Raw genomic sequence first — 26,335 nt, 5'->3', positions numbered from 1 at the left:
TATCACACAGAACAGTTATGGAAGTGGAAAACAAATGAGATTCCTCATTTAATGTACCTCTACACCTGTGCTCTGTCTGGCTTTTATAAAATAAGCACTAGAATCTTTCTACTAATAAATAATGGAAATGGTGACAGCATTTATTAAGGGGACTCACTGAGAGGCAGGATGAGTGTCTGTCACACTCCAAACAGTCATTAATTAAGGCTTCAATATCAAAAATATATATATATATTTATTTGAACTGACAGTATTCTTTCACATCATTTAATTTATCAAAGCATTTGCCTCACCCGCCAGTGCCGTCATATCCAAACTAAACCATGAGGAGCATTAAGGCAAAGGGCGCCTAATGTATGTCTATATGACTGGAAGCCAGCAGTTCGACATCCTCCACGTCTCAAAGTGGTTTAAAGTCCTTTAGCATGTTTACATTAGTTTGCATCATTAGTATCAGCTTTAACGAGAACCTTATTACTGCCATTGTGTGAAATAATGCATGACTTTACTCAGAATGTCTGATTTTAATTGCACTATTTCACCTTGGCAGTAGCTTACTAAGGCCAGAATAGAGTGAGAGAGGTGTTTTTGAAAAAATACGCAACAGGTTGTATTGGAAGCTTGGTCATTACAGACAGAAAATGATGAGCATACAACCTTAAAGCAACGTCTGTCCCCACTAATAGCTTGTGCGGTACATAAATTAGGCTTGTAGGCTAACTAAGACATGACTGATTGGACTTTAATAACACATATGGCTATCATTAATCTAACTCTTTAAAGCCAGCTGTAAAAAATCACACCCATAATGAAAAATGCACTGATCAGATTTGATGGATGTTAAGAAAAATGTCACATCTCACAACCAGGCAAAAGTTGACGAGACATTTACAGGTCACATACAGGCCGAGAAGTAGGCCGTGCGGTGAAGGGAATATCTTTACTGTTATTGTTTTTTTCTTTTTACCCGACGATGTGGTATAGCGTTTTTCTCTCGAGACGCCCTCAGGGCAAATTTGGGGGTGGTAGTGTCTGAGATATTATAAATAACACAACGAGGATGAAAGGCAGTGGCATTCTCCCTCCCCATCCTTCTGTCTCGCCTCTTTTCCTCTTGCCCTGCTGCTCATCTATGCTCAACACGAGTGCCTCGGCGTTCGCGTGTGTGGCTTGAATTTATATGAACGTCTCCCCCGCGGGGGGACAACGGGGGCCAAGTCATTGATATGTGCAGGAGGACTCAGGATAAACAGCCCACGCCGACCGATGTTACGCCAGCCTGCCTGATACATTTTGATTGAGCAAAGACAGAGGTGTGAGATGGGGATGGCAGGGCAATGGAACTGGGGAAGCTTAAAAGCAGGGATAAAATGATAGAGAGCTTTTTTCCTTTCTCTTTCTCTCTCTACCTGCTTCTCCAGACTGCAACAAAATGGATGTATGTAAATGTTAAGAACTGCACATTGCTCATGAACAGCTCACTAGACCAGATATGTGTTTGCCACTGTGCTTTGGAGGACAACAAACAAATGGATGAGGCGTTATATCCTATCATTGTTTTTTTCTGTTTTTTTTTTAAACACGCGCTGTAATTTATCTGACTATCAAGTTCCTTTTATTTCCTCTCTGATGGTCCTTTTGTTTCACGGAACACCACTACCATGATTATACTCTTACATCTCCCAGCCATGTTTGTTTGCATGACATGGTCATCCCTTTAATGGACTGGAAATTCATGTTTAAAAAAGTCTCTTGTTCCTCCTCCTCTATCTCTCTCTGTCAGGGAACCAAAATAAGAGGTGGCGGCAGCACACTGCGCCACTTATGGCCGCATTAGGATCAGCCACCAAAGTGTCACTGAATTGCCTCGTGCATCATTTTGGCTTTGTTCACCATGACAGAAACTTGTGTGTGTGTGGCAGTGGTCCTTGTCCACCCTGTGCTTTTATCCCCAAATGGATATAGCATTGGCTAGGCTTTTACGTCTGGAGTGCATTATCCCACTTATATCACGGATAATTTTTAAAGTCTTTTTATTGACCTGTGTTTGCAGTGTAATGCTTATTGACCTGTCTTTTAAATAAATGTCATGTTAATAGATAAAGCCACTGTCTTTTTTTTTTTTCTGCAACCAAACAGTGGTGATAAATCCAGAGAAACGCTGAACCGAACAGAAGAGCAACCACAAATGTAACGACTAAGAAAAAAACTTTGAACAAAAGGATGTAATATGAAAGCCTATTAAGATGATTATGGGATACGGAATGATCAAATCTGTTTATGATAAAAGAAAACTGAAGGGGCCCACTGACGTAGGGGTGCATGTATGGTTATATCTTTGTTTATAATACGTATTTTGTTACAGTATCTATTAAAACTATCTCTGTTATTGTTTTTAAGTGCCACTTGTCTTTCCTTGCAGTGTAATCTGATAGTAAGTGGTGCCGCTGAGATGTTTTTTTCTGTTTCTTAGAGTCAGTCCGACCCATATGGGTTGCTCATATTTCTGCAACGGTTAAAATGATGTAAGATTTCCAAGCGGACAAACGGATGGAGAGGCTGGAATGCTGCAACCTGAGGCTGAGAATGATGTTTGTGAGATCTCCAAAAAGTTGATTCTGTTCATCTGGACGTAGCGTTTTGTGGGAGAAACGTTTTGTCACTCATCCAAGTGACGACTGAAGAAGAAATTTACTTCCCTGGATGGTTGAGAATACATCAAGATGTTTGTGAGATGTTTAGCCAGAATAATAAAATGGGTGGGCGGAGCCAGGTGGCATGAAGGTAGAATCATCTGTAGTGGTTAATGTGCAATATGCACAGGAGTCCAAAACTCAGTCCTATTTAATGTAGCTTGTGTAGTGTCATATGAGCGTTGTGTAGTTTTGTATTGAATGACTTTTGAAAGAATGTGTCGTGTCCACTGATTGCTGTTGAAACTGGCAGGTCTTTTTCCCAGTCTTGAAGCTTTTGTGGAGGAATATATTCAGCTTTTAGTAGAAGTTTATATAATTTTGAGAATTATCTTTTCCAAGTGAATATGGGTTTGAGTTCAGTAATCAGTGGAGGTTGTTGAAGGGTTGGCTGAAATTTTGATTTTTCCTTTTAAACTGTTTTTTTCAGATTTGAATATTATAATAGGAAAAAAAACCTGCTATTACCAATGTCACTGACTGTTTTAGTGTTTTCATACCCTAATGAATGTTCCAAGTGAGTGATTCTTGCTTTTTTCCATGAGTGGAATATAAGGGGTCTATTTTTGGTTATGCCAAAATGGCGTAATTTTATTTATTTTTTATTTTTTACAAGACATTGTGAGCCCGGCGGTTTGTTTTTCACCAAGCTATCATGGTTCTACATGGTTTTTAAAGCAGTTGTTGTGTTTAATTGACTCCTGCAAACATGTATGTATTTGAGATCATTTGCTAGGTATTTGTGTCTGAGAGCTAGGTCTCCACACTCTTTTGGTTTCTGTAAAGTAGATTCCTTAATCTTTTTACTTTCTTAAGTTTACAGTAAAATTTTGTTATAATGAGTAGACGAGAATTATTTTTAAAATTATTTTAGTGAATATGGACAATTTTATTGCTGTTTTCCTTCCAAATAATGAGTTCTTCCAGTTATTGAGATCGTATTCTAAGATTTTGAGAACTGATGAATAGTTTAGAGGTAATCATCCTGACAGCTAGAAGGAAACGTGGTTTATCCCTTCCTCACAGTGTGGTAGACATTTAGATTTGGCCTGATTCATTAATTTTATCATTATGGATACTAGGTTAAAAACTTGTGGAAGGTCCAGTGGAGAATTTAAATAAATATAATCTGTATATAAACTGATTTCATGATGAAAGTGCCCTGTTTGTGCGTGTTTTGTTGAATACCTGCTGTGAGGGGCTCAGTTAAAATAGCAAAGTGGACGACCTTGTCTTGTACCTCACTCTAACGTCTTCTTCGAGAGGTCCGGGTATTAGTTACAACTGGTGCAGAGTGTGAGCGGTAAAGAGGTTTGATCCAATGAAGGAACCAGCGCCCAAACCAAAATGTCCTTGGGATCGCAAAGAGGAAAGTCTTAACTTTATCAAAAGGTTTTTTGTGCATTCGGTGCCGTTATGGTTTTGAAGCGGTCTCTGAGATTAACAGGCGGCGCGTGTTGGTTGTCTATGTTTAATAAAGCCTGTTTGGTCTGAGTGAGTTAATGAAGATATAACTGTCTCTAATCTATTGGCTGGTGTTTTACTGATTATTTTTAGGTCATAGTTGGTAAGACTTAATGGTCTGTAGCTGGAAGTGAGGTCTTTGTCGGTCATTGGTAATAGTGTAATAAGAGCCGTGTGTTTATGTGCGCGGGTGTGAGTCCTGATAATTTGATTCCTTTGACCATTATGTTGAATAAGGGAGAGATGACTTGCCAGAAGTGTTTAAAGAATTCCAGTGGATAGCCATCAAACCGAGAGATTTCTTGTTGGGCAATGAAGAGATGGAATTTCTTCTGAAGTTTGGGTTGGTCTGGTATGTCAGGCTGTGCTTTGGATAATTTTGAAAGTTCAGGAATGTCAAGGAAGTTGTGAATGTTGAGGATAATTGGTACTTTTTGCGAGTAATAGTCTCTCTCATAGTAATCATAGAACATCCTGTGATGAGGATGTTTTGCTTTGTTTTTTTCCAAGTTTTCCATTTTTTTTCTGCTCGTCCCACAGAAACAGGGGGATGGGATTTGTTTTCTAATTCTTGTTGCTTTGTCAAATATGACTATGATTTGCCACCTAAGAAATGTTGTTGCTATTTTAATTATGATGGTGAGATTTCTGGAGAATGTATTTGGAAAAGAAGAGAAGTGCTGTTTTATGTTGCTAAGGTTATGGTAGCTTTTCAGATGTATCTGTACTTTGAATAGTATAGTAGGAAAAAAATGCTTCCAATCTGCTAACCGATTTCTGTAGCGGAGAGCATTCAGTTTTATCTGACCCGCTGATTCCCAAACTACAACCTGTAGACTCCTGTTAGGCTTTGAAGGTTCTGCAAATGAGCAGGTTGTGTTTACAATAAATAAAAAGTACTATAAATACCTGATGACGTCAAACTAACCTGCGTTTTAATCTGTTTTGTCTCTGCTTAACCCAGAGAAAAAGACTTTTCTTGCTCAATGTTTACCACAATTGTTTCCTCCACATATTGGCAAACTTTGTCATTTTGGTGCCAGACATGCAGTTTACATTTGGTATTTTGAAGCATTTCCATTGAAAACAGCTGCCTGGTGTGGTTAAGTGGCGTTTACCACCTGGTATAATAAAACGGTGACGTCAAGCATGCATAACGCGAAGAGGATTGTAAAGTCAGACGATGATTGTCTGCAGGATTGTTAAGAGTGATTCTTTTTCACTGCTTTGATCCATTCTTACTTATGATGATATTGATTAGTGCTGCTTTGAGAATAAAGAGAACAGAAGGTGGAAAGGAATGAAAACACTTTACAGAAAGAATGGGTTCCATTTTGTTTGTGTTTTAAGCTAACACATGAGATAAATGAACAACTAAGCTGTAGTGCCTCTTCACCTCACTGTACAATACCTTTTGTGCAATACTTTTGTAAATAGTCAACGGTGCAATAGACTCAATACTTGAAATGTGCAATTCACTTGTATTTTTATTTTTATTCCTATTTATTCTATTTATCCCCTTCGTATATTTTATTTATATTGTCTCTGTATTTATATATATGTGTGTGTGTATAACTCTGTAACTTCTGTCGGTGCTGTGCTTTTTTGGAAATCGAATTTCCCAGAGGAACCCACCCGAGGGATTAATAAAGTTCTATCTTATCTTATCTTATCTTATCTTATCTTAAATGGGATTCGCAACTCTATTTTTTTTCCCTTAATCATCAACAAATGTCTCAGATGCCCACATGAGATCCCTCTGGTATTTAAGTCCGAGCTCTATTCATTGGCCTTGCTTTTTCCCAATTATCAGTTCTTTTTCTTCTGACCCTCAGAACTAATGAACAAACAGCCACAGACACACTGCACAGCCCTTCCTCAATTTACCACCTCCTATCAGTTGCCTCCCTTTATCTTTTAGTGCTTTCTTCTTTCCATCTTAACACCCACATTTTTTTTCCTGCAAAGCTTTTATTTACAAACATCATTTTCGGGTGTTTTATGGCTCCCTTTAGGAATGGAGGGTGGAAGAAAAAAATGGAAAAATAAAAGATGAAAGGATGTACGAGGATCGAGAACAACACTTAAGGCTGCCGAGGGAGAAATAGATTTCAGACGAGCAATGATAAATAAGTGCAAGTCATCAAGCATGGTTCTGCTTCTCTCCTCTTCTTCTTTTTTTTTTTTTTTTGTAGAATAGTTTGAATGTGGTGATATAAAATGGTTATCTGAACTTGAGAGGATATCAGCATGAGTTTCAAGCAGAGTCATTTGATTTAACAGGGTTTGGCAGTAGTTCTGCTGCCTCTGTCAAAGCTCAATTGTATGAAATCTGGATGACCCAAAGCCATCAAAGAACCATGGAGTATAGTATTAGTATCTTGTGTGTATTAATAGTGTGTCACCTTATTTTGACTTTTAAAATCTGTTACAAGTTGATAGCAGGTGGAAAGCTTGGGTCTTTACAGCGCAAGTTATGATATATGGCGAGCCAAGACTGGCGGGAAAATAGGAAAGGAGAGCTCAGAAACTACATAAGGCAAGCTGTTACGGCTCAATAACACAGGCCTGTAATCGACTCACGTTTCAAACATACACACATGAAGTGAAACAGCCCTTGGTTGGGCTGCTTTTTATGAGGAAGCACTCTGCACGAGGTGATCAGCATATGTTTTGTTGACATAAATTTAAAATTTATTGTCGTTGTCAAAAGTGACTGTTGGACAAAGTCGATTATTAACTGAGTAAATGGCCTGAGAGAGTTTTATGTGAACTTCCTTAATGGGTACAGTCAGTCTGTTTCAAATCACCCTCCCTCCCTGGACTGCCACCCACCACACACCCTCGTTTAGACACGCACACACCTCATCATCTATTTCAGTAGCACAACATGAAAGCAGACAGTTACGATGGGATTTGAGAAAGGGTGTGCACAGAGGGGGGTCTATCTCAAGTAAATCACTAAGCTGAGACAATATTTTAGTATCCTTATGCATGCCATTAAACCTTGTTAAAGCACTGAAGTGTGTGAAACAGAATTACTGAATAGCCATTATCAGCTCTACTTAAGCACACGGAGCATTTCAAGGCATATAAAGTATGCCTTAAGTACTAACTGTTTTCTAATGATGCATACTATTCTGCTGTACTGCACTGTCCCCAAAGAAGTAGGGTTCATAAATACTTGCTGTTATTAGACAAACTAATCACAACATTCATCTTCATAAAGGTATTTTTTTCACCCTGTCTCGTGTATATAACGGGTAAACCTTTCTTTATGATCATCATCACGGGCGACCATGGCTCAGGGGGTTGGGAAGCGTATCTGTAACCGGAAGGTCGCCGGTTCGATCTCCGGGCTCTCTGTCCTGGTCGTTGTGTCCTTGGGCAAGACACTTTACCCTACCGCCTACTGGTATTGGCCGATGGCGCAATATGGCAGCCTCGCTTCTGTCAGTCTGCCCCAGGGCAGCTGTGGCTACAACCGTAGCTTGCCTCCACCAGTGTGTGAATGTGAGAGTGAATGAATAGTGGCATTGTAAAGCGCTTTGGGTGTCTTGAAAAGCGCTATATAAATCCCATCCATTATTATTATTATTATTATTATTATTATTATTATTATTATTATTATAATCATGGTATCCAGTCAAGGTGGATAGACTGACTGAAACAATGTTACACATGGATTATACTCTGATACAGATAAAGACATCTGCCGACGACATGGATGAGTAGTCATTCCTGTTATACGTCTTTGAAATCCTCCCAAAGGGCGCATGCATTGAGGTGCGTTGTAGTCCCCGTGTCCCCATGGACCAGTCCACCAAGTGACAAGAAAAAGCAGAGAGCCTTGCGCTCACTGATGACGGAGTTTTTCCCACTAGCATCCAAGTGGACTCATAGATGAACTAAACTAACACACCAATTAATGAGTCATGTGTTGGCTTAATTATGGCAGCTGTACAGATAAAGCTGCTTATACTGCATCAGGTTAGCTTGTGGAAGTCATCAGCAGTTTGAATTTTTACCGCTGCCGAAGCCCGAGGTGACCGTATTTGGATCAGAGAGTAGAACAATAAAGTTACATCCACGGTGGAAGCAATTTGTAGTGACGTGGCAAATAGAGAACGTAGAAAGTGAATGACCTTGCATGACTTCAAGTAACTGTGAGCACTAACTGCTGGCAACAGGAAGTGGGTAGGACCTCAGGTAAACTTTTCTCAGCTTCCAGGCAAGCAACTGAAGTGCCTACCAATGAGAGTGAAGAATACCAATTATTGACATATGACCTGGGAGTAAACATATTAGAGGTTTCACCTAGGCAACTGTAGCCTGGAATGTCCACAAGAAAACCTAGCCGTCGGCTTGAAATACGAGTATTTCACTGACCAAAACTGGAGCACAGATTCAGACCAGCAGCTAGCACAATCAACCAGATTAAGCTACACTGTGTCTTACATAACTGCTAATACACCAAAACATGGCCGAGAGGTCCAGTTCCGTTAGACGGTTTAGAGAACAAGAAGCAGACGGCTAGCAGACAGCTGTCAGCTACAGCTTCCTGTGTTGCCATTCACCTGTCAGTGTTCATGTCTCTACACTTAAGCCTTAATAAAGGGAGTTCTAAAAAAAATCATCTAAAAAAATCATCCACCATGCAAACTGTAATAAAGAGAGAAATAGGACAAAATAATTTTTCGAGCCTGTAAATATTCTTTTATCTGCTGTCTAGTTGGGCCTTTAAACATTTCAGTTAGCCTCAAGTGGCCTGTAGAGAATCTGCAGTTTTTGCCAAAAGAAATGCGTTTTTAAAAAGGCGGTCTTCTAAAATTCCCAACCCTTCCCTTTAACACACAGAATCACTTTAACAGGTGCTGTTGCCATTCTGTTGAACATCAAGTAATGTGCTTTTTCAGTAGGTAGTGCTAGCCATTGCAGTTAAAGTTAACACAGCCCCAGCTACAGACGTGCACACCACCCTTTGCTCATCAATGCTACATTTACGGTGAAAATACATGGCATTGGCTCCGCTTTGAGTGCCCTTAATAAGTCCATCCATACCGTTTCAGTGCTCTGTCTGGGGGGCACAATGGCCAGATTGAGGAGGGACACAAAAGGCCTTTGAAAGGCTTTGTCCTCTGTGTATGTTGTGGCTTACCACGTACGTGTGTTTTCTCCTTATCTCATTGAGAGCGTGTGAGTACATCGCATATGACTCTTACAGGAAAGAAAAACCCTTTTCCATAGCTTTTTCCAGTTGGTCTTTTGTCAAATATTTTTTCAGTTTTTAAAATTGTAAATTTTGTTTTTAATATTTCTAAAACAATAGGAATAAACGCTAGTCTTTGATGCCCTCGAGTAAAAGAAAAGGTCATTTTTAAGGGTTACTGTTTTGAAACCAGTCACAGAGGAACTCTATTATAGAAGCGGAGAAAAAGAGTTGACAGTTTGTCCATTGGCGGTTGCCTCAATAGAACTGAATACAATGCAGCTCTACTGCACTTGAGCAATTTGGAGTTTGAGCAATTGCTTTAGAGTTTTTCAAATATTTGTGCAACAAAACAACATCCTGATGTCATTTTGATGCCATGTTGTCATGCCTGTTTGCCAAGTTTTTCAAATTAGATTAAGATGTTTGTTTTATGCTACTCTTATGATGTGCAGCTGCTAAATATAACATCGGTATCTGGAGCGTTATTGCCCTTTAACGATATGTAACACTCTATGACACTTTGTTTCTCCTATTTTGTTGTTTTTAAGTGTCCTCTTCCCTTTTGGGGGCAGTTAGCATTTAGAGGACCTTTTAATTGCTGACTGCATGCCAAAGGGCTGTCATTCTGCCCTTGATTTCCAGGGTCTCTTCACAACTTCTAACCTCTCTTTAATTTCATACTTCTCTGGTTTTTACCCTGCTCGTGTCAGGTTTGGGGGATATTTTGCAGCAATTAATTGTAAGTGAAGTCATACTAGACTTGATAGCTTAATAACTCCCAAAGCCATTGCCATAGCATACGCTATAATCTCTTTCTGTCTGTCCTGGTCTCAATCCTCGCTTTGTCTCTTCCTTTCCCTCTCGAGGCACAAAAGAGAGCTGTAAATCAATTTGCATTCGACATCTGACATCAATCAGTCATGTTTTGGGAAAGTGGCACCACCTCCTCCTCTGTAGCTTTGTTGAGCCGCTAAGATGGATGGCTGTCATCTCACCCAAGTTGAGCAGAACTCTCATCAAGGGCATTGTTTCCCCAAGAATGCACTTGGCTGATCACTTTTTGCCACCTGACTAGTCAGTGGAGAGCGTGAGCTGTATTTGATGTTGTCTTTTTTTGCCTGCTTGAAGCATACACTCACCTGAGTATAGAATCATGTCTTTTTCCTGTGCACTTTTTTTTGGTATGATTTTTTTTTTTCAGCTAAAGGCTTTTTCACAACCTGTCACTTCTTTTTTCTCCCCCACAATCTAGTATTACCATCAAAAAAGTAATGCTTCATTTTTGGAGCTGTGTTGTATGAAAGAGCAACAGTTGTAGAAGACTAAACGTGCCAAATCAGAAACAGCACAAACTTGACGATGATTACAATCATGGGTGTGTCTGTGGCTTTGTGTACCTCTCTCAAGGCGAGGTATTTGAAGTTCTCAAGATGCTTAAGGCACTGTGGCAGTTGTTTGGCAATTCGTGTCACTTTAATTGCTTTAGAGCACTTTCAGATATCTCTCAAGAATAATATGCTTTGTACTGAGCCGTGGGGTATTTGAGGATTTGAGGAACAGAGAGAGCCGTAAGACTAGACTTTTCTGTTGTCAGATGTTATTTACTTAGCTAACCTTCAAGGCCTTTACTTCATAATCAAATATTGACCCTTAGTCTTGTCTGACCTTGTGTGCTTAAACTACGTTACAGCTTAATGACTGTCCATTTGGAAATAGACAATTTATTGCAAATCTGATTTGGCTTCAAGCTACGCAACAGCTCATAGCTCTGAGAGCAGTCATCAAAAACTGTTCCATAAATGGTTCGTAACAGTAAGTAGAGGTTTTGCGTGTTTCTGTTTCACTATTTATTTTAGTCTATTTCACTTTACAGCATCGTATCCCTCTGCAGCGCTCTAGATGTAGGTAGCTGATAATGCCGCCTCTGCTTGAATAGCACCTTGTGATTTACAGCGGCAAGTCATGGTCTACTGGTCCCTGCAGATAATATGTGTGGTAGATGGATGACTTGTTACACTCATGGTTACTGTTTTGTGCTGATGTTAAGACTGATGGAGTGTGACATATTCTCTCAAAATGCACAAGGCCAAACTTTCTCTGTTCTGGAAGTTTTTAGTTATGAGCTGTAAAAAGCCGCTTTTTTAGAGACACAAACGTCTATCGGTGGTACATTAAGCGCTGGCTGGTCTCACTGAAAGATGGTAAAATATTTCTTTTTGCTCTTTGTCAACAGAAAGATGCACAGTGGAATGAAGACCTACAGCTGTGAGCTGTGTGGGAAGAGCTTCCTGGACAGCCTCCGTCTACGAATGCATTTGCTGTCTCATTCAGGTAAGGAAATCAAACTAACCCCAAAACCACAACCCCTCGCTGTGATCACTGTTGAGCTAGCAGTAACAGTCTTTAAAGAAAAGAGCATTCATTGCTGCCACTTTGTACAGAAAAGCGCTACTGGCAGATTTTACTGCTGTCCAAAAATTCAAACTATGACTCCAAATTAAGTGAAAAGTAGTCATTTGGAACCCCACTGATAACCCACGGAGCCTGGGCCTGAAATGTCTCATATGTTTGGATCCATGCATTGAAAATTATACATTTTTAATATATCTGGTGATGCCTTTCATAGAAACCAGAGTATTCTTTAATTCATTGAAATATATTTTGCATAATGAATGTAATTATGTAATATGTGTGTAAAAAAAGTAGTTGACTTGGCAATACAATGGTGTTAAGATGAGGAGTCAAAATCTCTGTCAAATAAATTTTGGATAAGCTGCTCAAAAGGGAAAATTATTTAGTCATTGTGACTGAGTAAGGTAGCAAAATGTTGGTAAAGTGTATCACCTGCTGATGAAGCATGCCATGTTAATTCATGTGAAGTATTTCCAGGTTAAAAGCTCTGAAATGAGTTGGGGTTTTTAAGTACGCACAGAAAGTGCAACTTGTCAGTCACCTTGGCACTTACCGCTACAAACAAAACGAGACAATGATCATTTTCACCATTTTCGGTGCATCAAAAGCTGCAAAGTAATAGAACAAGAATGAGCAGCCACAGCGAGCCGTTAGATAAGGAGCTGCAGGCGACAGGCTGTACTCCACCAACTTCTCAACGAGGTAACCAACTCCTCTGACTGTGCCCTGCTGTTTGCAGACTCGTGCCATGTGCAGCATTAAATCAGATCGCAGTTGCTCACAGGGTGATAGAAAAAGGCCAATTAGTGTCTGACTTCTTTAATAAAATGACAGTAGTTTGTTTTGCTGCTCCATAATTTTTTGACCTGAGGTACTTTCATCCGCTACAGACGTCACCAAATCAGTAGTAAAAAATACCAGAACAATACTGTAAGAAAGGTTAGAGGACAAATATTTAGGAACCACAAGCTTGACATGTGACTAAACGTAGTTAGTTAGTTTGGCTCCCCCCCCCCCCCCCCCCCCCCTCCCTCCTCTGCATTTACTTCCTTTATTATGTATTTCTCCCAGTGACACCACCTCACTGTCATACATAGTAGTTAGAGCCTTGGAGTTAACTCATAAAACTGTTTTATGTTCCTGAAAGTAGGTGGTGTTGTAGTTATTATAGTTAGTGATAGTTAATTAGGACTAATAGAATCCAAATACACTGTAACAGGCTTTCAGTATGATCAGTGATACAAAAATACATATGACCTAATGGGCTAAACATGCATTTTAGCTTTAAACTTCATACTCTTAAGTTGTCATAATCATGCTAGCATCTGTTAACAGATACAAAGACTGATTTGTCACTATAGACCATAAATGCACTGTGCAGAATATATTTGTTGCAAGCTGATTTTTACATTTAAGCATTTACAATAGACTCCAGTACTGAAGTTGCTGCTGCCTGAAATTGGAATAGAGGGAAAAGTTGACTTACATTTGCTTTGTCCTACTATAAATATTCTATATTGAACATGTGAATGTGGAGCATAACCTAGTTGCAGTGATTTGTGGATTAAATGACTCTTCAAGCTGAGCAGCTCTGGGAAACTTAACCCAAGAGGTGCCTGCACATCATCATCCTGTCATCCTACACCTCTGTGACATTAGAGGTCTGAAAGGTAGTACAAGTCAGAACAGTGGACACATTGATTGGTGGAGTCTGACACTATTACACCCACCCACTTGCACACATACACACACACACCCACACCCTAGCAGTCTGGGTGCTCTGAGCCTACTGCTTTAATGGAATGAACCGTCTTTTATAGGCGGCAAAGAGTTCCCCACTGCTAAGGCCCTAAGTGCAGATGGTTTATTGAGACACCGTAAAAGCCATGGAACCTCATGAGGCAACACCTCCTGCACACATACACAAAACCCCAAATTTGTGTTAATGTTGGCCCAAGGATGGAGCCATTTGTCCAGAACTCTGTTTATAATGGGACACGCTGAATTTTCTACTTAGCGCCACCTTTATCACTAACAACCACGCTGACAGAAACGGAGAAAAAGAGTGAGAGATAGATGTGTGTTTGAGATTTTATGATCATAATTACTTCCTGAATAAAGCAGGGCCTCTTGTTTAAAAAGGAATCTTTTTCTTAATTAGAAGAAAGTAGCAGAGTATAAATAAAGTCTTCTAACGGGTTGTTTTGTAGACGCTGAAGTAATATTTGAATAGATTTCCAACAGAAAGCGGTTTTATCAACAGGTTAATAAAAACTCACAATTTGTACCCATTATCATGAGGTGAAAACTCTGCTGATAGGAGATCAAATGGAAAAAAAGAGCGAGAGAGATGACTGAAAACTCTAGGAAGAACCACACACTCCACCTTGAAAATGGCAACTGAGCGGAAGATATGGGCAGTGTATTTTTAGCAACTGTGGCAGCAAGTGCACAAACTTTTTTTCTTCTTCTTTCTTTCTCTTTTTTCCTCTTTCCATGCGAGGCAGCCTTGACGCACGACATCAACCTGTACTGTTACACACATCAGTGTTGATTCATAGCCGCTTTGGTCTGGCGTAAAAGGCAAGACGAGCGCTTCTGTCGAGACGGGCGACGGTTAGGGAAGAGACAGCGCTGAGGCAAAGCTTCTTTGATAGTTTTTGTTGTCTTTTTTTATTTTTTGCACTTTTTCAGTTTCTTTTTTTTCTCCTACACCTCCGCCTCCACTGTTTGACTTTCAAGGCTTTTTCTCGGTCTGACACCACGTCTGGATTTTTTTTTTTTTTGGTCGTGTTTCTCTGTAATGATGACACTTTACAAAGTCCCAAAACCCTTAACCTCAGCCCCTCCACCCTTCCTCCTCCTCCTCCTCCACCGCTGCCGCCATCATCCTTCAGCTCGCTTCATAAAAGGCAGAATATCAGGGAGATGAAGCAAGAGAGTGGAGAGGCTTTTTGGGATGCACAGCGTGTCGTGGATGTGGAGCATTTCAGACATTGCTGCTGCTGCTGCCGCCTCCTCCCTCCCCTCTGCTTTCCACTCTGTCTCTCACTCTCTGCCTGTCTATCTGCCCGTCTGTCTGTCTCTCTGTGCTTGTTGTACGGAGGACTTGGCAGCTCGCCAGTCTGGGCTGCCTGCCACCACTGAGGGTACAGTATGTACAGTCTACCTTGTGCCAGCTATTTATTTTTTTCTTCTCGTCTTGTTCTGTCTCAGTCCGTTCCACGTTGTTGTTTTCTTTTCTTTTTTTTCCTTTTTTCTAATCTCGGCCTGACGTTTACTGTTTGACAGCCTTTGCTGAGCCAAGGCCTGCAGATGGAGGCTTGAACAGGGTGGGGAACTCTGACTCAGCCACTTTTGGGCGCATTTAAAGGACCATAATGTTATTGTTCATGAAATTGTAGCAGCACCTTTTATAGTATCAATGCCTCAACTTAAAAGTACTGCTGAACTTTTGCAGTAAATTAGTTCATCAATAGACCATCAATGTATTAAATCTGTCATCTCATATGCTGCCCCCAGTCCCCCCCCATTGAGCCTGAGATTCTTGGACTCAGTCTCAGTGGTCTCTTAAAAAACCAAATACCGAACAAAGGTTTACTTATTTAACCTACATTTACTCACATATATCCAAATCTACTGTGTCCCATTAACGAAAATGTGCAATTAGTCAAAAGCAGATTCAGCATTTCATTCATCAGCTGCCCATTTCTGGTTTCAGTGATTGTTCCACTTTTAAGATTAAAATTATTTTTCTTTATTTTTAATACATTCAGTTTACTTTTTTTTCATTGATAACTGGTTGATTTTACTACACAGTTAAAGTAATTAGCTTTTACATTTGATTTATGTATTTCTTGTAAATTATGTTACATTAAAAAAAAGTATCAGCATCAGTAGTAGTGGAGAAAATGCAATACAGTGATGCACAGCAGTTTCTTTAAACAGGTAAGCCCATTTAAAAATGGTATAGTTTCTACTAATTACCCCTCAAAAAAACAAAAAAACAAGACAGTGAAAATGCATTGCATTGTTTCAACCATGTCAAAAATAGTCTGGCTTTCAGACAGCACCCAGTTGTGTGCGCATGTGCATGTGTGAGTATTGTCACACACCAACCAAGACCAGACCAGACTGATATGATTCACAGTTTGTTTTCCAAGTGAGATTGCAGTATAATAAGATTACCAAAAAGACTCTTCCTGAGCACCCATATTGCCATCTCTGTTACCACCAACTTTTCATCTCACTGCCTTTATAGCTTAAGAGACTTAATCTTCACTTTATGTTATGTGTACATAGTAGAGAGCTCCTGGATTAGCCGGCCGAGTATGTGTATGAGAGAGAGAGGGGAAGAAAGACTTGATGCACATCGTACTGTAAAGTGTTTTGCTAAAGGGCACAATGTGAAGATGTATGAATGGAGAGATGGTATCAGTAATATGTTTCTTGCTAGTAAGAGAATCAGGAAAACCACGCTGCATGTTTACTTCTTGTAAGTGCCTGTTACCTCTGTCTGTTTCCTTTAAATCAATGTTTATCCATGATTATGATACAGTATGTAGTCTTTTTGTTAACAGAAAATGGAGGTCTTTCAGGTTAAATTTGTTTTCGCCATTTCTCAACTTGAATCTATTATGGTACTTCATAGAAGAGAACTACATAGCGTACACTATGTATTTACTAGTTATCTTCCAACAGAGCAGTGTCTCCAATCAAACACAGTATGTTGTGCACTTATTGGAAATGGGATAATTGCATTTGGCTGTGATTGACACGCCAGCTGCTGCTTTATATAAATATTTACAACTTGTCCAGCCTCCGACTACACATTTTAAAGGCTTCTGTGTTAAAGATGACAATTTAATACTAACCAACATCAAACAGTAGCGCCACACAATGCCTGAAAAAACATGTATCACTGTTAGCTAGCTATCTGGAATTAGTATCTTCCCTTATGTAGCCAAAATAAAAACAACTGAGTCTTGTTTTTGACACCACTCAGTTGTTTTTGACTGTTATGAGTTATGACTGTTATGAGTACACCATCTGGACACAGAATTTATTTACTGAAAATAGCAAGTGTAATGGAACTATAGAGTTTGAGTCATGGCTAACATTTCTAGTGTTTCTTCATGTTAGCTCATTAGATGAACAGGCAGAACTCGATTTCCCAGTGGAGTTTAGTTGAGTCAGTTATTTTAGTTGTTTACCAGTTGCTGTGGTGAATCCAGTTTGAGCAACCACTTAAATGTCTCCATTCACTAATTATAAAGATGGGGGAAATAACTTTTTTAACATAACTGAGAGTGGCACAAATTCAGGAAACTCTTCTATCTTCTTCAAAAGTGATATGCTGAGAAGTTTGGTGATTTAATTTATTTTTATAAAAATCATTAGAACATTCAACAAATAATCTTACTAAAATAAATATTGTTTTAGTTCTTATAACTGGAACAGATGTTTATTACTTAAACAGTGGAAACTTTTGAAACCTAAGCACAAAATGATGATATTAAAAACACTTGACAGTATTTTGTTTTAGTGTGAATTCAATATCTCAATATGCACTTAGTTTCTGACATGCTGTCAAAAACTTTGTGGAGATGAACCAGCACAGTATTTGGTGTTTGCCCTTTGTGCAAGATTGTAAGAGTTCTTGCAGTACTACAAAATAACGAGCACGAAATAATGAACTTTTTATAAGATAAGATAAGATAAGATAGAACTTTATTAATCCCTCGGGTGGGTTCCTCTGGGAAATTCGACTTCCAAAAAAAGCACAGCAACGACCAAAGTTACAGTTACAGAACTGTTATATATATATATATATACACACACACACACACACACACACACACACACACACACACACACACACACATATATATATAAATACAGAGACAAATATAAATAAAATATACAAAGGGGATAAATAGAATAAATAGGAATAAAAAATAAAAATACAAGTGAATTGCACATTTCAAGTATTGAGTCTATTGCACTGTTGACTATTTACAAAAAGTATTGCACAAGGTATTGTACAGTGAGGTGAAGAGGCACTACAGCTTAGTTGTTCCCCCCTCCTTTGTCCTCCTGTTTCCCCTCCCTCTCCCCTCCAGAGAGGAGTTAAACAGTCTGATGGCGTGTGGGACAAAGGAGTTTTTAAGTCTGTTAGTTCTTGTCTTGGGGAGAAGCAACCTGTCACTGAACAGACTCTTCTGGTTGTTTATGGCCGTGTGCAGAGGATGCCCAGCATTGTCCATAATGTCTGTCCATAATTATATGGAGCAAACTAGTTCTGATACAGCTGGTGTTTACCCATCATGCTCTCGAGCTTAATTACAGTTTACCCACAAACACATATTATCTCAGAGCATCACATTATTGATGGAAACATAACTTTACATGATAATCTCTTGGCATTTTGGGGTCATGTGTTCTCATTGTGTGGTGTTTCACACTGGCCTCATCAGTTTGGTATGCTTGTGTTTGGCTTGTGCATTAGTCAGCCTGTACAGCCAGTACAGTGTTATTTCCCGTGTGAGGTTTACTGTTTAGAGATGTGTTTCTAACCAGCCTGAAGGGAATTTATCTTTTGTTGGTTGATCTTTTAGGGTTGCGTGCAGAAAAACAAAACCAGTGTGTTGTGTTTATCACATAAAGCCAATGTGTGGAGAAATTGACGATATCACATGATGAAGCTGCCCAAGTGGTAATGGAATGATGTTGCATGAAACTGGAAAAAGTATATATTTACCGCATTATTCAGATGCTTGACTACTTCTTTTTTTTTTTTTAAACAGAAGTAATCGATGAAAGAATAACGATGTAAATGTCTGTTTTAAATACCTTGCTCTGCAACTCATTGGATTAGGACAGTACGCATTAACATTGCAGAAAAATCTGGCAGAGTTATTCAAAACACTAGTTTTCCTGTTGTGCTTGACCAGCTGTTTAAGTTGCCTCCCTTAAATTGAAAGCTTTGTTCCAAGCCGATCCCAATCTGAGTGTGGGAGTAAGATGCCCACGTAAATGTCTAGAACATTTAGGTGAGGAAAAATGCAAAGAATTTGGATATGAATGTGGCGAGGCGGGAGGGCTGCTTTCCCATTGCTCTTTGTCTGTGTTTCTATCTCCGTGGCGTTTGGTTGTTTGGCAGTCAACTGGTCGGCTGTTTTGGCTTTGTGCCGGTTCTTCCCTCAGAGTGATGACGACATATTTGTGCCGGCAGGTCTGGATGTTCTGCCAGCATTCCAGCATTTATGATCGCTCGCAGATGTGAGTCCAGGAACACACTGTACTGTACCCAAACCCAGAAATTAATGAAACTTGACTGCCTTCCAGGCCAAAAATTCCTAAATGTGTATGTGTCTGACTGTGTGTGTATGCATGAGTGAGAAGAGAGACAGGAGACACAAGGGAGGGAGGGGTGGCAGGGGGGGAAGTGCTATTAAAAGCAAGTAGCAGGAAAAGAAGTAGTTCAGGAAAAAAACAAAAGTATGACCCAAAGTGTCGAGCTTTTTGCATGTACATTTTTCTTTTACCACAGCTGATGTTCTGTCCTGCATGCACACACACAAATGCATGCACACACACATTGTTTTCTCGGGTGGGTTAACACAAGATGACAGACAAAGCAAACAGCAGTAGCTTATTTTGTAGTGCCATAACATTACTCCTGTGCAACTTAAAACTTCCCCTGCAATTCTTGCAATACTTCCCCCAACCTGTTGATTTACTGTTCCGAGCACGACTGGGATTATGCAGCTGGAGAAATCTCAGCTGGGTTATATTACATGAGAGGGCACATGGGGGACAGGCAGAAGGTGACACAGCACAGGGGTCTACTTGGAATACTATAGCATCAGGCGCTGCTGTCAGTATTTTTATTTCCCTTCCAGGGGCAGGGGAGGGGAGTATGTGAAAGGAGAACTTGTTAGACCACTGTCACGAGCAAATGTGGCTTCATTAAAAACGTGTTGGTCTGTGCAGCTGCGATCCTTAGTGAGAACTCGGTGTACCTGTGCTCTGGGCTTCTTGGAAAGGCAGTGGTTTAAAGAAATAAATCATAAAAATAGCCTGGCTGAACAGAGTAAGAGATGATCTTTTCTGACAATATGGCCGGTTGGCAGCTCTGTGTCTGGAACCTCCCTTAAAGTCAATAGCCAGTGCCTTAAATGTCATTTTAGTCAGCGTGGCTTTACCTGACACCTGTAGCTGTCTTCCTGGAAGCAATTGACAGGGTATTACCCGTATCGCTTACTTCCATGAGTGTCTCACTGTCTAATAATATGTTTTGTATTATGATATGTTTTCCAACAGAGCTGGAAATTATATTGCAAAGCAATATAATTAATGCTCTGGTATAAACATAGGTGGTATGTAGGCATGTGGAGCATTTTTGCATCAGACTTGATGATATGAAATTCTGTCCTCATGTTAATCCTCTAGTTAGTTTTTTTGCATAGAATAACTTGTGTTGTTTGTTCAGTCCAAACCTTTTACGCTGCTATTTCAACTTTAGATATTTAGACTTGCAAAATATTTTTTTCAGTTTTTCTATTTTACTCTTCACTCATTCAAAAAAAAAAAAAAAACTTCCCACAGAAAAAATAGCTCTCTTCCAATTTTGTCATTCTGGCAGAACTGTATAGCAGAACTGTAAAAACAGGTTTGCAACTGGAAAAGGCTGCCAGTCTTCTTTTGACAGCTGTTTTTTCTGCCAAAGAAGTCTCAATAGTAATTTGTCTAACAAGTTAAATATGAATATCTTTTCAAACTGCCTATCATTTTACAGTTATATACAGTGATGCAAATGTTTGAAAAACTCATAACTGTAAGTAAAGCAAGAAGATGGTTTTGAGTCAATTACGCGCAGTTGTTGAAATTACAATACTTGCTTAAGGTAAAGTGGTACTGTGCAGATTTGTTTTCATGTGTCCTCACAAATAACCACCAGTGAAGAAGCAGTTGCAGCGTATTAGCCCATAATATAATGATTATGTTACTTCAGAGAGCTCTGGTATAGGTTACTCCTAAAGACCGTCATTCAAAAAAGTTGGACAAAAAGTTAAAAGTTGACTTTTCAGCCCTCTCTATTTTCAGACAGGAAGAAAAAACATGAGGACTTGATCTTATTCCTTTTATTACAGGGATATTGCAGCTTTAAATCCTTTTGGTTGCTAAGTAGCGAGTGCCCCTGTGCTCCCTTAATGGGCCTGATTTGGTATTCCGCTCTGATGCCAAGTCTTATTTTTGTATGCGAGACAAAGTGTTTTGATGGTAAGTGATTGCTGAAATGTCTGTGTCTACCAAAGGCTGTTTTTTTTCTTCTTTTCTTTTTTTTGGTTGAGAGTGAGAGTTTTATGGCCTCTCACAGTACAGTACACTGTGTGCCTTCTGCTCAAAACAAGAACACAGTCGATTGAATTTTGGATTCGCTTCATCATCCCTCCCTCCTCCCAGCAGCTTTGTTGTCAGCGAGCAGCATGTGTGTATGTGTCTAAGAGAGAGATGTGAGCGCTCTGTCTGTCTGTCTGTCTGTCTGTCTGTGTGTGTGTGTGTGTGTGTGTGTGTGTGTGTGTGTGTGTGTGTGTGTGTGTGGTAAAAGTCAATTATTGCAAAAGGCTGCCAATTAATTTGCTCTCCTGGAAATTCAAATGATACTGTAGAATGCACATAAACACACATGCAAATCAAGCACGCACGCACACTCACATGCACACAAACATGTGGTGAGCGACACATACATGCATGTGTGCACACACACACGCACAGTGCTCACCATTAAGTCAAAAGGAGGGAGAAGATACAGAGGCTGCAGACATTTGTTTGCTCCAGAGTGTGATGTTAAATTAGGTCGTCTGTGTGTGTGTGTGTATGTGTGTTTGGTGAGCTCTTACTGGCTGAATAGTGAGCATTGCTCAAGGGGGCTAAAGCAGGATCAGGTGGAATTTCTCAGTCTAGTTTCCAGGTATTCTGAGAGTGTCTTTTTTTAGGCAAAGGGTCCTTCAGACTGTCTTGGGGCATTTGGATGACAGAGTGGCGGAGCTGATTGAATCCTCAGTGGTACTTGTCTGGACACAATAAGTCTTCACTTTAAGCTTCTTGCCTAACATTATCATCATCGTCATCATCATAAAAAATGCAGTAATATATATATATATATATATATATATATATATATATATATATATACATACACTCTTAAAATCCCCAGTAATGCAAAATGTAGTCCACTGGGATTAAAAAAAAGAATAAAATGTGTAGAGAAGTAGTAAAACTCCTCTTTGAAAAACCAGATTCTTTTCCTCTGTGATTTGAATTTGGTCCTACAAACGCTACATACCACACTACGAACAGTGCATAACGAGAAATGCAGTGGCAATAGCTTCCTGTCGGGTAGAATCAAAACAAAAGGATGACCAAGTGAAACCAAAATTGACCAAGAAAAGCTTTCAGTTATGTAAAAACTTAAAAGTGTGTTTTTGAGAGTGTGTATATGTGGGACTGGCAAGGTCCAGTTGTGCACTTCTGAATAGCAATTAGTGGTATTTGCCACATTTGGACGAGGTTCTGCTATGTGTGTCGGGCCTGCACATGTTGATATAAACCCAGTTACATTTTTATTTTCGTTTTTATCTTTGTCTTTGATATGTAATTATTCTTGGCCAAATTATTCACAAGGATCGTTAAGTTCCTGACTTCTTGCACGTTCGTGGTAGGCCTGTATGTATGTAATGGTCATTTGAGATGTGTGTGTGTGTGTGTGTGTGTGTGTGTGTGTGTGTGTGTGTGTGAGTGAAAGTGAAGGGACTCTTAAAGGATTCCCAAATGCATTACAAACACCCCACTCCCACAAGAAAAGAGGGGGGAAAAAAATCAGAGGCAGTGATGAGAGGTTGGTTGTATGAGGGGTGGGGGGGAGATAAGGTTGTGAGAGCAGGAGGCTAAATTTAAATCGTAATTGGCCGACTTCCACAAGCTTGTGGGCATTTTAATGAGTCATAATAACTTCATTTAAAACCAGCTGAGCAGAAAATAGATTGGAGAGGAGCCTGTGGCTAGTATGGATTTGTGTTGCTTTGTGCGAGTGTGTGCGCAGGCATGGGTGTATTGAGCTCGACTGTAAAACCTACAAACATGCACGTACACACGCTTGTGCACACAGACACAGAGACACACACGTATGTACACATCCCAGTGCAGAAAGTAACCGGCGCGACATTTACACAGGACAGCTCACAGGACAGCGCCAAGCTCGTTTTCACGCGGTGCTTGTTTGTCTGTCGATAGACTGTAACGACACGATCGATGCATTTGTAATGTGGTGGCCATGACGTTGTTTGCCACATACTAACTCTACGGTTCCAACTAATTCTCTCCACCTAATAGTCAAATTGTGTTGAGTGTGAGGATGGAAACAATCTGCAGAAGAGAAGAAAAAATGCCTTTTTCAGCAGAAAACACAAGCTCAAAGGAAGAACATGAGCCCATCAATTTAAATATATTTATATAATATGTAGTAACTTTTCTATGCAAAAAAGTTTCTATGTTATAGTTGCTGTAGGACTCATTTAAAACCAAAGGGTTGTGTGTAGTTAAAACAGGCCTATACTTTAATAGTCTATTGTATGACCACAGTCTTTTAGTCATGTGTGCTAATATCCAAGCATGAAATGTGCTTTATGTCTAAGGGTGGTATGTCATGTAAACTGCCTGTGGTGAGTGCTGCTGAGACTCTGTAGCTGTCAGCCAGCTGAACACTTGCTGTCGTATCAAATCAGAGCTTGCTCTGACAACCCTCTCTGTGTATTGTTACCATCATCTTCTCACAAGCTGGATAGGGAGTCACACCTGGAAGTGAAGTGAGAGTTATCCATGAGATAGACGGCGTGTGACCAATTCCTGCCGGGGACGGGGGTAAAATCGTTGTTCTCATTTAAAAAATGCCTCAGATTGCTTCAGCATTATGTCCAACAGTAAAACATTGTTCCTGTAATGATATAACAGTGTGTCATACATTCACGCTGGCTATTAGATTTTCACTAGCACTTGTCGCACTTTCTCTAATGAGCCCCTGGTATGCACTGACATCGGCAGAAATGGAAGTTAGCCAATCAAATTTGACAGCTCCTTCATTGTGTCATGACAGTGTGTGTAATTAGGCAGGTTTCACGTCAGCGTAGACAGTCACACTCTCTGTTCGCATGGCCTGCCCAGTTGTTCTTCTCTTAGATTATCATCACGCCCGTGCCTCATATCGAGGCGGTTTTTAAGGGATTGGCATTTCTGGGGCCAGACAAATGCTTTTTGTGTGTGTGTGTCTGTGTGCGTGCGTGTGTCTTGACCTCGCCATGTGACAGTCTCATGAATTATGCAAGTGTCATTGTCTTTGCCCACTTCACACAGCATCCAGGCTGCGCACCGTTTAAATTTTGCTGTTTAATTTTGCCCGCTTTTATATTATTAAATCAAATCCATCAGTGCTGTTTTAGTTTTTGACAGCTGGCTCCAAATTTGCTTTATATTCCCAAAAAAGAAAAAAGGAAAAGAGTTTGTAAGTTTGTATGAGATGTTTTAAAGACTTTTTTCTTTTGCAAAGCATCAAAATTCTGTTACAGCCCCAACTGAGAAAGCTGAGTGAGGGGTTTGTTTGTGACACAAATGGTAATAAAAGTAAATATTCTCTCAGGCGCGACCTTTTATTGCATTATGTAAGTTGGCCAATAGCTCTGGGAAACTTTTTAGATCAATTTCGCAGCACAGATTAGAAAGCTATGAATCCCATTTATGGAAGAGCTCCCTCATGAAATGCTCTTTGAAACTTTTATATTTTCGGATGAAGAGAGAATGAACCCGGCTAAGCAAAGATCTGCCGACGGCACTTTCATGTGGGGGGAAGAAAGAAAGCAAGAGAAAGTGAAAGGAGACGGAGCGAGCGAGGCAGAGGGAAAAGATAAAAGCACTCCCAAAGCCATCTGGAAGTAGCCAGGACACACAAGGATTGCTTTTATGCTACTAATTCCACTGGGAGGTGCGACATAAAAGCAAAGCATGGATATTGTGTTATAACTGTTGAAAACAAGCGAGTGGTCACGGAATACTAATACGACTGGTCAGAAGGAAAAGCAGTTCAATCCGGGAGTAAACAGGCTTTTGGTTGGATGCCCCCCACCACCATGCCCCCGAGGATTTTAGGGGGGCTTAGGTGGTACAGAGTATATTGATTTGGAACTGTCAGTCCAGTGTCTTATAGACCGATTCGGAAACAATTTGCACAGACTTTTAGGCACCGCCATATCTATAACAGCGTATATTATATGTCTGTCTTATACAAGTTGTGCTTTAAATTCTGATTTAAATATATAACTCCTCAGGTTTTCAACATATCAAATAGACAAAGATGCCAGTCGATCCAGAGGTCACAACATTATTGTCCGTTATCTTTCTCTTCTTAGCTCAAACAGAATAGTGAAGTGTCTGCTGCCTGAACTGCCTGACGCCAAAGCAGGCAGGACTGGAACCTTTAGAATAATAAACTCTTGGAGAACTAAAGGCTGCTATGATCTGTGCTAGGGCTGGGCCATATTATACCGTTCACGGTAATACCGGTATAATGTTAGGCAACGATAGGAAAATGAAATATCGCGATAGAATGGGAGTAAAACGCGCATGCGCAGTGCCTTTGTTTTCATACGCACATGGCCGATTGTTGAGTGAAACAAATGAACCAGAATTGGTTTGTAAAAATGGTGCAACTTCAGTGATGTGGAACTGGTTTGGCGTTTGTCCGTCAGATACACAACAAAGCACATTTTTTTGCAGAACATGCAAGCGGCCGTCGTTATTGTCGTATTTGTCGGACTAAGATGCTCTTAAATCTGGGAGTAATCTGGGTCCTAAACTCCGTAAACCTTCAGGTCAAACAACACTGCAGCATCACTGAGAGTTTAAAAACTGTCTAAATTCTTTCATCTTTAATAAAACGATCAGCATTGCTGCTTTACCAGGTGTAACTATGAAGTTTAACTTCCAGGCATCCATGAAAACAAAATTTATTACATTTAACGGAGTTAGAAGTTAGCAGGAAGCTAGCGGAAGTTAGCTCGCTAGTTTCGCTAGTTACCCAAGCATGATATAGCATGTTCTGACTGAGAGATTTCTGAATAAATTCAAACGTACAGCTCTGCTATCACTTCCAACATAAATGAAGACGGGAAACTAAACAGCAGTGACGTTTGTAGGGTTACTGAAGTTGGGCTAGCTGGTATATAATGATGTGCTACGTGATCGCTAGCGACACAGCTATGTTAGCATGACATAAACAGTGAAGCTGGAGGACGAACACTAACACTTTTCCACTTATAAAAGTTAACGTGCCTGATAGTTAGAGACAAATGCAATCGCATGGCAGGATGCTGTAAACGGACCAAACTTCAGTCAGGAGAACAACTGAGATAATCCATAACAACTGAGATAATCCATCCACAATACGAGGTTAGTCATTAATATACTGCAACAACATGGGAATAGAGCAGCTGCCAGAGAA

General features: G+C 39.9%; 1 protein-coding gene across 1 annotated transcript in view; it reads left to right on the top strand.

Moving 5' to 3' along the window:
• Window positions 1-26,335, top strand: part of zbtb16a (zinc finger and BTB domain containing 16a) — a 144,257-nt gene that overhangs the window by 43,435 nt on the left and 74,487 nt on the right. The window contains exon 3 of the mRNA XM_085364687.1: window positions 11,603-11,700. Coding sequence (XP_085220813.1) covers window positions 11,603-11,700 — 98 coding nt within the window. The remainder of the gene's footprint in view (window positions 1-11,602; window positions 11,701-26,335) is intronic.

Source organism: Diplotaxodon limnothrissa, linkage group LG10 (genome assembly GCF_057381915.1).
Source record: "Diplotaxodon limnothrissa isolate DT_005_m linkage group LG10, D_limnothrissa_male_GT1.1, whole genome shotgun sequence".
NCBI classification, from domain to species: domain Eukaryota; kingdom Metazoa; phylum Chordata; class Actinopteri; order Cichliformes; family Cichlidae; genus Diplotaxodon; species Diplotaxodon limnothrissa.
This window is presented reverse-complemented; position numbering and strand designations above follow the sequence as displayed.